The following is a 14,082-nucleotide window of genomic DNA, read 5'->3' on the forward strand; positions in this document are numbered from 1 at the left end:
GACATAGTAGCAGATCCGTTCCACTCAAGTAAACATTACAAACAGAACCTTTTTTTTTTTTTTTTTTTAAAGCCAGATACTGAATTTGTATGCACTGGAAATGAATGTTTTACTGCAACATTGGACCTGGGTGGGAGTGAACCTCATTTTACTCTGATATCTGGAATCTAGTATATATTGGAAAGGTAAGAAGCCATTGCTGTTATCTATGTAGATTGTCCAGTCTTGTTTCTAGCGTTGGGTAGCCCAATGGATTATAGTGCTGTAAACTGATTTGTTCAGCCCAGTTGATGAACTCAGGCCTTCGAAAAGTACTGCACACTTCTTAAAAACCAGGTGTAATTACTGCTTTCTGTTCTTTCTATACTCCTAACTAATGAACAGATATAATGAAACACATTTTTACTTTTGGTCAGTTACTGTGTATATACCTATTTGGCATACTGAAAATTCATGTTAATGCTTGTAGTTATAAGGAAAGATCTCTCTTGAGCAAAGGTAAAGTAGCAGAAGACATTAGGGAAATCAGTTTGCAGGAGAACATAAGTATTTGAAAAGAGAGAGTGGGAAAGCCCCCTTGTCAAAAATGTGGCATTGGTTTAAAATAGGAAAAGCATTTTTTCTTAGATATATAAGTGCATTGGCCTAGTACAAAATGTGTACTGCACACAGGCCTGCTCTTTAGGAAATACCTATTTTTGTGAAAAAATGCAGGGACACTGATACTAAAAAGTTCGGCCTCCAATGGACAAATTAAGAGGTGGAAATAAATAAGAATGAGATGTCATATGTTTTGGGACTCAACACATTTTGAAGACCAGGATAAAACTATCAGCAATGGAGATAAACCTTAAAATGGTGCACTTTTAATCATGTAAAATTCTTACTGTATGGTACGTTTATTAGTCTGCCATAACCAGAAGTATCTGCTGCTCACGTGCTAACCAGAACCAAAATTATCTGTCAAATATTGGTAGCAATATTTATATTTCCTATTTTTAGTGCCATTTTATAACCTGGATATTTTTTTCTTAGAGTAAAATTATGTATTCCCAAACTTTGGAAGATAGTGTTGGATAGATTTTTGCCTTGATGGATTAAAATACTACTTCCACTTAGTGCTTTCCGTCCATAAGTCTCAAAATTCTTGAATAAAGAGAAGTGTCATTGCCATATTAAAGAAAGGAAACTGAGGTATAGAAAAGTTAAGTGACTGCCCAAGGTCATAGGGCACTTTAGTAGCACAGACAGAAATAGTTTCAGTCCTGAACTACACTGTAAGGAGTAAGGACCAAATTCTTCCCTGTCATTTAGGGTCCAGTCCAGTTCTGATTGAAGTTGAAGACTTACTGACTTCAGTGGGAGTTGGACTGGGTCCTTACTCCAGGCAACCAAACATAAAATTTTTACCTGATTCTCTTCTATGAGTTACTTATGCATGCAAATAGTAGATATTAAATATGATAAATCTGTTTATAAATTCTAGTACATAATTGTGGAAGCCCAAGAGAAGTACATTTATTAATACAATATTTTAGAAATGTACATCTCCCTGACTGGCAGAAATGTGTGTTCATATTCAGTTTCACAGTAGTAGTTATAAATAGGTCCATGTGGCTGCAGATAATAGCAGGTCCTGGGCCCTAAAGATTACAAGATGGCAGAAAAATGTAGCCATTATAAACAGTGTATTACACACATCTATACCGGCAAATATTCATATTCTTTGTTTTTTGAACAATTAACTTATTTTATTTGAATTTCAGTCATGTGTGTTCACCTAAATTTTTGCCTTAATGCAGATGCATGCTCATTGTAAGATGGTTTTTGTTTTATTAAAATTAATGTGCAAAATGTATCCCAGCCTGCATTCTAAAATATCTGTGGCAAAATAAACAAGGTTATTGCTGATGTTGGCAGAATCTAAGGGTAGCCACGAAGAACTTAACAAGCACATTCCCAGGAGGCAGATTGTTCTCTTTAGTGTTAAGAGCTGTGGGACAGGGTTTGGGGGAAGAAAAATCTTCCTGAAGAATCCTTTGCAGAGAGTTCTCCATGTCATTCCATGGAGGGAAGCAGAGGTTTCCCCCTGCAAGCTTCACTCCTCACCCTTGGATCCTTGGCCATGTAGTGCTTGGAACACACTGTGGGCAATGTGGAAAAGATAATGCAGTCTGGGGAAACTGTGTATCACCCCCAACTTAACCACGCTTCCCTCCAGCCTACCTACTCATCACCCCTTTTCTCAACGTGGACCCTGAACCACAGAGAAAGCACTACTGAATCAGGGTGGTAGGTTTTTTTTTTTCCCACAGTTTCATAGACATTAAGATCAGAAGGGACCATTATGATCATCTAGTCTGATGACACGTCCTGCACGATGCAGGCCACCGAATCTCACCCACCCACTCCTGCGATAAACCTCTCACCTATGTCTGAGCTATTGAAGTTCTCGAATCATGGTTTAAAGACTTCAAGGTGCAGAGAATCCTCCGGCAAGTGACCCGTGCCCCATGCTACAGAGGAAGGCGAAAAACCTCCAGCGCCTCTTCCAATCTGCCCTGTAGGAAAATGCCTTCCTGACCCCAAATATGGCGATCAGCTGAACCTTGAGCATATGGGCAAGATTCACCAGCCTGATACCCAGGAAAGAATTCTCTGTAGTAACTCAGATCCCACCCCATCTAACATCCCATCACAGGCCACTGGGTAACAGGGTCATGGGAACAGCTGAGTCCCCTTCTGCACAGAAGGAGGCCGATCTGCTTGTGGAGAACTCCTCAGGCAAATGCGCAAGGACTGTATGATTTGGCCTTATATCACTCTTTAGACTCTCAGTCTAGTACCTGGGTGAGTTAGGTGTTTTAAGGCTTAAAATCTGTGGCTACCTACATAATTGTAGAAAGCCAAACCACCCCAGAATTTGCTGCATGGTCTCCTATTACTGTCACTCTTCACTGTTACCAGGCTTTCTCCATACTCCTTATTGACTGTAGTCAGCATCTTGGCAGCAGCTTATGGAAGTGTGGACTTTTCCAGCTCATGCCGTTGGCCAAGTACCCTTCGACCAGGTACCTTTTGTCCTATTTCCTTCTCCCATGAGAGGTCGAAAACATGTGTTCCTTTTGATCAAGAATGATTTGCAACAGATACTCAAGTGACAGTAGCACTAAAAATATCTCCAGAGGCATTTTTAAATAGAAAACTGAGAGAAAATTGAAAGGTACAAATCATATCTAGTCTACAGTTTGTATAACAGCCCTACAATATTAGTAAAAAATTTTGTGCTAACAGTTTGCTGTGGTTTAAGCCAAAGAATCAAATCCTTACATTTTTAGAGTCAGGAGACTGTCAAGCTATTTCTGTCACTCTTTTTCTCCCTCTCAGCATCTCAGAGATCAAGTATCTCTTCCTCTTTCCTAGTGAAATTCTTTGCAGTTATACCCTTAGCTGCCAACTTTATATTAAGTAACAAAGCCATTGCTGCTGAGACTTTCTAACTAGTTTCTAAGATTTGTCACAGTTATCCTTGTGTATGTATTATACGATGCTGCTTTTATATTTCTATATATTATTAGCATTGACAATCTGTGTGCTTAGCTTAGATGGCTTGATCCTGTGCAGGGCAGGTGCTAAGGGTTGTATAGGTTAAAAATTATGAGCAGAACAAGGGAGCACTGGGGAATCTCTGATATTTAGAGCAGTGTTGAAAGGCTGCCAAATTATGTGCGTCTTGTAGGTAGGTGTAAGGTCTAATCAGGGAACAAGTAGCTAAATAACTTATTAGATCATCCTGAAGTCCATTGCTCCCCAGGTGCATCCATGCTTCTCACCCCCCCCCCCCAACACCTTGTCTGTTTGCAAGGAATAGAGAGACTATGCAAGAGCTTGACACCTAACTGCTCAGTGTGGAGTAATAGACCTGCTGCTTGAACTTACTTGTGCCAATGCACTACTTTCACTTTTACTCATAGTGAGCTTGCACATCCTGCAGTGCACTGTGCAATGACTTGCAGATTCAACAGTGAAATGATCCAAGCTGGCAATCAGTTTCCATACAGCATGTTTTCCTTTAACTATCTTGGTAGATAAACTGGTATTGTCTTCCATATTGCCACTAAAGAAAGTGCTGCACCTGATCCTGAGATACAGAAATGTAGATCATTTACCCGACAACAGTTTTTCATTAGGCAATTATCGATAAACAACTCCACTCTGTTACCAGGGCTAATGTGAACCTAATGCCTTTCTGCTTCTTTTGTGTCATTCATCTCTTGCAAACACAATATCATAAGGCTGTGGAATGGTCCTCTCTTGATTACAGATTTAATACTTGTTAGGAGCATGGTACTGATAGCTGTTTCAGCTCTTAAATCTGGAACTGACTCAGCAGAAACCAAAGAAAACAGTAGCACCACTTTACTAAGGCATAATCTGTTGAGGCCAAGATGCTAGGATGGAATGGATTATGCTTTACTGTCATATACTATACTTACCCACAGGGACCTAGACCCCAGGCTCCAGCCTGAACCTGGAAGACTACATAGCAGTGAAACAGGCCCATAGCCTGAGCTCAAGTTGGCTGTCATGGGTAGACATGGGTAACCAGACATTAAGTGTGAAAAATCGGGACAGGGATGGGGGATAATAGGAGCCTATATAAGAAAAAGACCCAAAAATCGGGACTCTCCCTATAAAATCGGGATATCTGGTCACCCTAGTGATGGGGCCAGCCATGGGTTTTTCTTTGCAGTATAAACATACCCAATGTCTCTGTAAGAACTGAGAATAGACCTACCATCTCGAGACTCCTATTCCTGTGTTAACAATAAAACCATACTGTTTCCGCATCCTTAGCTTTCTGTTTTCGTCTCATCTCTTTGTGAAATGATGATAATACTTTAGTAAACTGCTTGGATACTCCCAGATCAAAGGCACACAATAGATGGAGCTTGAACACTTTGCCAGACAGCAACTACTAACCAGAGGACTATATGTACTAGACAGAGTCTATTTAAAACAAACAAACAAAAATATCAGGAAGACAGAGCACTAGCAAGATCCAAGGGCAATGCCCTAGTGAAGTCCCTCACAGCTGTTCGGAGGTAGTAATTTACTGGGATTCCTGCCAGGATTGTCATTTGAATCTGTTTGAGGGCTTCATCCTTCGTATCAGCCTCTGGCTATTAGGTGTTTGATACAATTTCAGACCCTCACAGTTGGAAGGAAAAAGTTTTCTTGCTCGTTCCTCCTAGCCATGAATCATCAGAATGTACTTAATGATGGATAAATGTGTTTTGTTAAGGTCTAAAGTTTTTTGAGGAGGGTAATTACACAATTATAGTTTGAAATTTTCTAGGGATTTTTTAACATTCTTTTTTAGTAAAAGACTGTAAAATCAATCCACTAATAACACTGATGTGCTCAGATTTTCACATTAGGATTTTACACTAGACCATATGGTGGAAACTGCAATAAAAGTAAAGTTGAAAATGGGAAAGTTAATGGAAAGAATGGTTCTTTAAAAAAAACAGTTTGAAACACATCCTAGTTGAAAAATGTAGGTCTGTATCTAACATAACAATTGCTAGAATGGAGAGTTGGGGCAAAAGTGACCTGGGTTGTGACCCAGGTGACCTGGACATTCAAGAAGCCAAAGTCAGCAGACAGTTTTGAAAATTTTCCCTTTAATTTGCCTGAGCGTCAGTTCCCCATTTCTAAATATTCCCTATAAACCACTTGTATTGTGAGAATAATTCATTATTATTTGTATGGTACTCAGATACGCTGGTGATGAACACCATAAAAATACTGTAGATACTGTATTCCTGGATAAAACTAACTGTTTTCTAATGCACTTCATAGGAAAGAACTTTGTTTAAAAGAGCCAGTTGTACTACATGTCACATATCTGGGAGACTACTTTGATTAGCTCTTGGTCTTTACTAAGGGAAGAGAGGGTCACAGGAAGTTCAACAAAAAAAACTGGGAGAACCCTGACTCTAAGTATTAAAGTTGAGGAAGGTAGAACACAGATGTTTTTCAAGAAACTGTTGCAATTCCAAAGAAAAAAGATCTTATTGGAAAAATAATTTATATTTTACATTACAATTCAAAACCAGATCCAAGATATGCCAGATCTTTTGAACCTAAAATCCAAGTCCACATTGAAAAAAAGACCTCTGGAAGATTCCCTATTTCACATAAAATACTCTTAAAATAAATTAAAGTAGAAGACCCAGGATCTTGCTTGTCAGAATGTGGCTATAAACTCATAAATTCACACGGGTTATCTCTGACAGTGAAGTTTACAAAAATAGGTTCACATCAGGGTAGTTGAGGGTGCTTTTTCATACCTGTTAATGAAGCATCATTAGAAACATCAAGAAAATGTTCCAAGAATTAGTAGCACCAGTATGATATATCCTTCCTGCCAACAGATTATTCATTTAATGATTTAAAGCAGCTGCTCACTGTAATTATAGTACATAAAAGGCAACTGCCACCCTCACCCTAGAAATAGTCTGGTATATGAAAACGCAAAAGTGACTTGTAAATTCAGTCTTCTTCCTTATATTGCAGAGAGACTCTATCAAACTTGGAAACTCACTGAATCTCAAGTTGAGAAACAACTTTGATTTGCTCTTGGTCTTTGCTTGACAACTGGCCTGTTTGATAGCTCTTATACCTTAAGGATTCATGCTATGCTTGTTTTCTCTACTGTTATTTGTTGAAGTCAAAACCAATCCAGGACAATATCCATTTTAAGTCAAACAGTGGACACATTCCATCTGATCTGCTGTGCACCAGTTTGTGTATAATTATTTATACTGTAGCAGCACACACAATTTCCGGGGTGCTGTACAAACATATAGGAAGACACAGTCCCTTTTCTGAAGATTTTACAATCTAATAAGAAAAGGAATATATGAATGTCACGTGAAATGGATACAACATACAAGCATGGGCAGTGTGTAATGGAGGCTGGGGCCATGGCTGGTGCTTGGGGCTCCTCTGGGCAGCTGGGGTTTGGGTGGGGAGGCTTGGCTGGAGTTTGGGGCAGCTTGGGCAGGGCTCAGGGCGGCTTGGGCGGGCCAGCCAGGGCTCCTCCAGCTGCAGTGCGGGGCTCAGGGCTCCTCTGGCCCTGGAGGGCAAGAGGGGGGCAGAGGCAGGGCCTCGGGCAAAAAGGGGTAGGGGGCTAGCCTCCACAAACGGGGGGTTTATGCGCTGCCCACACATACAAGCCCTTTTCTGTTGCGTTTAATGAGGCATATAGTTATTTCCCATATACTCCTCTATCTAGCTATTTCTTGACCAAAATCTTATAGGCGTCACAGTTGAAATGGGTCTGTCATAACCATAAGGGTAGCCCAAAATTCGTCCTTACCTGTAAGGGGTTAAGAAGCTCAAATAACCTGGTTGGCATCTGACCAAAAGAACCAATGGGGACAAAAGATACTTTCAAATCTGTTCCGGGGGAGAGGCTTTGTTTTGGGCTTTTTGTTTCTGTGTTTGTTCGCTCTTGGGACTAAGAGGGACTGGACATCAATTCATGTCCTCCAAACCATTCTGAACCACTCTCTCATATTACAGAAATTGTAAGTACAGCCAGGCAAGGCGTATTAGTTTATCTTTGTTTTCTCAACTTGTGAATTTTCCCTTTGCTGGAGGGAGGTTTGTCCCTGTTTTGTTGTAACTTTGAAACTAAGGCTAGAGGGGGTTCCTCTGTGTTTTGTGCATCTTTTGTTACCCTGTAAAGTTATCTTCCAACCTGATTTTACAGAGGGGATTTTTACCTTTTTTTTTTTTTTTAAATAAAATTCTTCTTTTAAGAACTGATTTTTTTTTTAATTTATTTTTTATTTTAGTGTCCAAAGATCCAGGGGTTTGGGTCTGTGTTCACTTTGTAACCAATTGGTTAGGATATTATTCTCAAGCCTCCCCAGGAAAGGGGTTGTAAGGGCTTGGGGGGGATATTTTGGGGGAACAGGAACTCCAAGTGGTCCTTTCCCTGATTCTTTGTCCAACTCACTTGGTGGTGGCAGCATACTGTTCAAGGACAAGGTGGAATTTGTGCCTTGGGAAAGTTTTTAACCTAAGCTGGTAAAAATAAGCTTAGGGGGTCTTGCATGTGGGTCCCCACATCTGTACTCCAGAGTTCAGAGTGGGGAAGGAACCCTGACAGGGTCCTAATGAGAGATTAAATGAGGAGAGGTTGTTTTATGGACTATCTCAGGAAGGATGTTGTATGCCTAGGGGGTTGGTATAGAGGAAAGGTTAAGATAGTGTTGAGAGAAACACATTAACAGGGTATTAAGGCTGGCATCACTGCTGATGAAGTATAATAAACCTGGAGTTAGTTTGTTTTTCTCATCCATTTAAGGGTCTTTGTAGCTTTGTTTTTTTTTAATTAAAAAAAGAAAAACGTCTTCAGATTGTGACTCTTTAAATGTCTTAGCAACCTTTGATTTCATGTAATGATGTATATCAAAATATCCCGAAGCAGATATGTGCCAAGCATTTATTTCTTATCTAGTTGTTTATATTGTAAAGCCCTGATCCAGCAAAAACATATGTGTTTAGCTTTACTTATATGAAGGGATTACTCTCACAAATAAAAGTTCATCATATGCATAAGGGTTTGCAGGAGTGAGGCCAAACTTTTATATTTCTCTGATTAAATAGTAACTGCTTGAACATTTTACAGAGTATATAACAATATTACAAATACAATAAAATGAGAATATTAAAATATAAAAAGGAAGACTAAATAGTAGAGGTGATTGGCAATAGTATGCAGATTGCTTTGTCACAAGCGCCAGTTCAAATATGCTCCAGGTCAGTCCATGCAATTGATGGGTGACTAGTGGCATATGAGAAAAGTTAGTGATCTAGCCCCAATTGCTGCAAGGTGGTCATATTACAAAATGTACCACTATGCTTGCACTAATTACCACTCATGTTAGCAAGCTCAGCAGAAAGGCCAAAAATTGAAGGCACATTGAAAATTAGTTACCCTGTTTTGTCTTAGGTGAAGTTTCTTCTGGAAGAGAACTAAGGTATGTTTTCAGAGCGATGTAGGGAAGCTTGGTATTTCTGCTGCCCAAGTTTTACCTACTGTAAAACTAATTGCATCAAGTTAATTTCATGCTTTATCAACCTCAGGTTTATTAGTGCAAATTAAATTTCACACTAATGAGTCCAAGTTCTTGTGAAGCAACATGGAAACCTGCAGTTTCCATTCATTGCAGTAAAAATACATTTTGTACAATTTGCATAGTGGGAGAATAGTCTAATAGTAAAGTATTTGTATTGCAAAAAGAGATGAATAAACTTTGTGAATAAAAAGAGGACCTTTGCTGTTAATCTAGTACCTTTCAGCAGCACTGAAAAGTATTGGAGAATGATTTAAAAAAAATCAAACAATTGCAATGAATTATTTATTTTTATTATTATAATTTTAACACCATGGCTAACTTGACATCTGTCAGCAAAGCATACACATGAGGAAGAGACTCTAATAAAGTTGTTCAAGCTACAACCTACTTAGATTGTTAAATCAAACTGAATAAAGCAGGCTGCTTTGATGGGTTTGTGGTTTCTACAAACATTTTTGTCAGTGACATCATCTTTTGCTTTGAATTCCAACATTGTCTTCTGTGGACAGGGAATTTCAAAATCAACTGAAAGTTTAAAAAAAAAGAATAATTATTATTTTTGCTGGTTAGAGCAAGTAATAGGAGGAAAGGGGAAATTGTTGGACCAAATTCTACTTTCACATCCACTGGTGAAATGCCATTGGCTTCAGTAGGATTATACCTTCAGTAACTGACAACACAGTTTCACTTAGTCTATTAATTTACCTCACAATGAGTGAAATTTAGCCCTTCACAGAGGACCTTCTTAAAGTTTGTGCATCACTTCAGTGCATGGTGGTGAATTTCACCCAGTAACTTTATTCCTGCTCTTTGAGAACATTTTGATCGTTATTAAAATTCTACCATTGCTATACATTCATCTTTTAAAATGTATTAATATGTAAAGCATTTTCATTTGTATATAAGCACTTTTGAAGATTTGGACCAGGAAAGGTAGTATGTGTATTTATTAGAGATCAACATGGACCAAAATTCATGCCCAACACACATGTAACTTTACTGAAATTTAATTCTCCATCCAAACTTTGTGGCTCAGGCCTCTTTCTCTGTCTTCACTCCCACACATCTCCCCTCACATAAGTGAAATTCTCCTCTATACAGAGGGCCAGAATAAGGTCTGTAGACTACTTAAGTCCCCTTTCTCTAAGTACCGAAATGGCACGTCAGAAGTGTACAGGTCTTTTTCTGGCTCTCTGCACATAGGTGAATTTTACCTCAAAGAAACATGGGAATTACACCACTAGGCTGCAATAGAAAGTCTTGCAACTCTAAAAAGAAAACAGGAGGGAATCAGTTGTTTTAGTTGGAAGATCATTACAAGCATCCTGCAGAGCTTTGGACGTAGTTAGCTGTTTGAATGTACAATCCCACTGCATTTGTTTGAAAGAGCTTAGAACAGAATTGCAGTACCTGTGTTTATCATGATCAGTTTGCTCCATTATATTGTTCATAAGACAGTAGGTAGGTTCTGTGCAATAGCTGATACTGGGCATTCTGATGATTAGTGTAAACTGGAAATTTCAATGTATGTTTCAACACTTTCCCACAAAACTTGGAATGAAAATCAGCAGAAATTTAATTTTTTTTACTTTTACTTTCTTCAGCATTTTCACAAGGTGCATTTGCTCACCTTGTTGCTATCTTACAGCCCACTCAGAAGCCAATTACAGTTGTGAAATTGGGTCTTCTATATATGGAGGATCAAGACCTGACTAGCACCAAAGTATTTTCTATTAGGCAGGAGATTATGCTGTCTGAAAAGCAAACCATTTTAATGAGGGCCTGTTGACAGAAAACTTTGATTTGGAATGTGAGGGGGGAGGACATGAGTTCTTGTAGGCTCTGTGGCTAATTCTGATGATTAGAGATCTCCCAGAAGCAAATGCAAAAACACTTGAAATGAATTTAGAATTTTTTCTCCAGAGGAAAATTGTTCAAAGAAAAAGAGTGGATTATTTTTGTCCACAAAAGATATAGATAATGGGCCAAATTCAGCTTAGACCCCCACAATTCAACAAAGCGTTTAAGCTTGTTTCTGTTCAGCAATGCACTTAAGCACACACTTATAACTAAGCATATGCTTAAGTACTTTTGCTGAATTGCAGGGGCGCTCAGTTACTCCTCAGTTGAGAGCAGAATATAGTCCATGTATTCTGAACCAGAATTTGAAACAGTATTTTCTTCAGTGATGGAAAATATGGTATATTTGATAGTAAAGCAAGAAACAATCAACTTAAAGAAACAAATGTTACCCTTGATAAATATTAGAACATAGTTTAAACATTAATCACTAACCCAGATCACCCTGGTGCAAGACAAGGGTAGGGGGCCCCTTCCAGACTCTGGGCCATAGCTCCCAACATAGCCCACCACTCTCCAACATCACCCAATCCCCCTACAGTTCACCCCACCATCCTCCACTTGTCCCCAACCCCTCATCCTGGTGCCCCCCGCCAACACTCTCCACCTCACCCCATAGCTCACCAACAACTCGCCCTGTCATCCACCGCCTCTGGGACTTTCCTGGCCACTCATTGACCCAGCCGTGGCTCAGTGCTGTGTTCCTCTCTTGGACTAGGGTGGCTCCTCCCAGTCCCAGTGGTTCTGCTCACTCTTATCGCCCACCCCACGTGCACACAACACAGGCCAAATCTGAGTGAAGAGTGGCATTGTGAGAGTGCACACTGGAGTTGCAGTGCTGATCTGGTTTGCCCCAACTGCCCCTCTGTCATGATGGAGGTGTGGCTGGATCAGATCTGAGTGGTGTTGCCTGCAATCCCATGTACCAAGTTGTAAGGCCGCTAAATGTGGCCCGGCTGTCCCCTGTCGTGACAGAGGGGCAGTTGGGCCAAATCTGAACAGCACTGCAACCCTGCATGCCCTGTTGTAATGCCACTCAAATTTGGCCTGACTGCCCCTCCATCTGACGGCCTAATTTGAGTGAGTGGTGTTGAGACTCTGTGTACCAAATGAAGTGCTGTAACGCTACTCTGTCTGTTTAGGCCCCCATAGCGTCGTTGGCCCTGGAGTGACTGCACCACTTTCACCATTGTAGCCATGCCACTGTCTAGCAAAGTATGTAAGCAGGTGCTGACCTTTTAAGCATGTGAATAATCCTGTTGACTTCAATGGGACTACTCATGCTTAAAAGTAAATGTGTTCAAGTATTTTACTGGATCATGGCCTAAATCATGTTTTCTGTTCTGTAGAGAGGATGAGGCCTTCCCCAAGAGCCCAGCCTGAGTGGCTGGTCTTTATACTGGGTGGGAGGGGAGTCTAAGGAAGGGAATCATGTTCCCAACATATGAAGCAGCTTCACAGCTGCTTTACAGCAGTTAGTGTAGCTTTGAGGCTGTCACAGTTTCTTTATCTCTTACGTCTCAGTGCTTTGGGAAATGAAGGCTCATTGATCCACTGGCCCTGGTCTACTCCTCCCCTGCCCTGCTCTCTCACTACTGGCACCTAATGCAAAGCACTAGGAACCTATGCAGAGTTGGATTTGAGGTGTACATCCCCTGTACAGCTTCTTCAAATCTAGCTACCTATGCACACTTCTCAGTGGACCATGCCAGTTCTGTTGTCTCTGGGGATCTCAGCGCGTACCCACAGTGCACAAGGTTATTATTCATGTTATTCACAAGTTCTGTGTTCATGACATACTCTCCATTTTAAAAAGAAATACCTTCTTTCTTCTGCATCCAGAAGACAGTGATATGCAGCGATATCCTTCTCCAGCTGTATTTTGTTGGACAGCAGAGTTTCACGATCCCTCTGCTGCTGCTCAGTTTCTGCTCTGATTTCTCGCACCTCTGCCTCTAGCTTGGTAATGACAGAGCCTAGGTTCTGAAGTTCAATGTCATGCCAGTGCTTAGCGTCATACAATGAGTTCTCCAGACCCCTTTTCTACATGAAACATTAATTATAACACTCAGAACAGAGTCATAACTTCAGATAATCTTTGTAGTAGTGTTTCAGCTAGACCTCGGTGAATGGTTTGTGTGGGAAATTTGAAACCGCCCTAACCCTTTGCATTTGAATCTGCTGAAATGGAGACCCCAATATACTGGGCGTTCTGTTCATTAGATATTTGTATTGTATCTGTGCATTGTGGCAATGTGGACTGATGAACTGTTTTGTCTGAGGCTATCTCAGAGTTTTTCAAACTGTGGGGCTTGTCCCCCCTACAGGAGCATGGAGGAACTTTGTGGGAGGGCAAGTGGTGACGCCAGGTGGCTTGTGCCAGCCCCCCACAGCGGAGCTTGGACCAGCCCCCATGGGGGGGTGGGGAGGGAGCATTAGCTCCACCCCCAACCCACCTCAGTGGGCCACCCAGCCTGTGGGTCAGGTTCAACATCCGCTGAGGCTGTGCAGATTTCTGCTTGTGGCAGCCTCCATGCCCAGCCCTGGCTCCACTCCCAGAGACCTTCTCAGGCTCTTCCCCCCACACCCTGAAAACCCAAGAGGGGAGGGGCAGAGGGGCAGGTATTGGCCCTGCCCTAGCAGCACTGCCTGGCTGCAAAGTAGAAGCAGCTTGCTTCTGAGGAAGCCTTGGCTGTGCCATTGCTAAGTATCTGTGTATTTCAAGCTTACAGGTGTAGGTAATTTACTTCAAGTTGTGTTAAGGCCTTTGTTAGGTTTATTAGAAGGCTATCAAGCATACTTTTTCATGTATCTATTTTTGTCTGAGTTGTGGGGGTACAACCAAAATTATAACTCAAAGGGGGTGCTCAGCTCAAAAAGTTCGCAAACCGTTGGTTTATCTGGTTACAAGGCACTAAAAATTGCTTAATAATATGTTGTGCTCTATAACACTATGTACCCAGTAATCTCATTGAGGTTTACAAATGTTAACAAGTGTTGAGGGATAAAATTTCAGAGCCTGATTTTTATCAGTGCTGGGCACCCACAACACCAGTTTAATCAA

At 40.8% G+C, this 14,082-nt stretch overlaps 1 protein-coding gene and 1 long non-coding RNA gene across 2 annotated transcripts in view; one reads left to right on the forward strand and one right to left on the reverse strand.

Annotated features, from left to right (window-relative positions):
- Nucleotides 1–14,082, forward strand: part of LOC311515896 — a 104,404-nt gene that overhangs the window by 3,141 nt on the left and 87,181 nt on the right. The window contains exon 2 of the long non-coding RNA XR_014710252.1: nucleotides 73–185. This is a non-coding gene — a long non-coding RNA (uncharacterized lncRNA). The remainder of the gene's footprint in view (nucleotides 1–72; nucleotides 186–14,082) is intronic.
- The window catches only part of BFSP2 (beaded filament structural protein 2), a gene marked incomplete at its 5' end in the record, with an annotated part of 51,004 nt that continues 46,498 nt past the window's right edge, over nucleotides 9,577–14,082 (reverse strand). Inside the window, 2 exons of the mRNA XM_084619376.1 lie at nucleotides 9,577–9,683; nucleotides 12,841–13,061. Coding sequence (XP_084475502.1) covers nucleotides 9,680–9,683; nucleotides 12,841–13,061 — 225 coding nt within the window. The 3' untranslated portion in view covers nucleotides 9,577–9,679. The remainder of the gene's footprint in view (nucleotides 9,684–12,840; nucleotides 13,062–14,082) is intronic.

The sequence above is a fragment of the Lepidochelys olivacea genome (assembly GCF_965140295.1).
Source record: "Lepidochelys olivacea isolate rLepOli2 genome assembly, chromosome: 2".
Taxonomy (NCBI): Eukaryota; Metazoa; Chordata; order Testudines; family Cheloniidae; genus Lepidochelys; species Lepidochelys olivacea.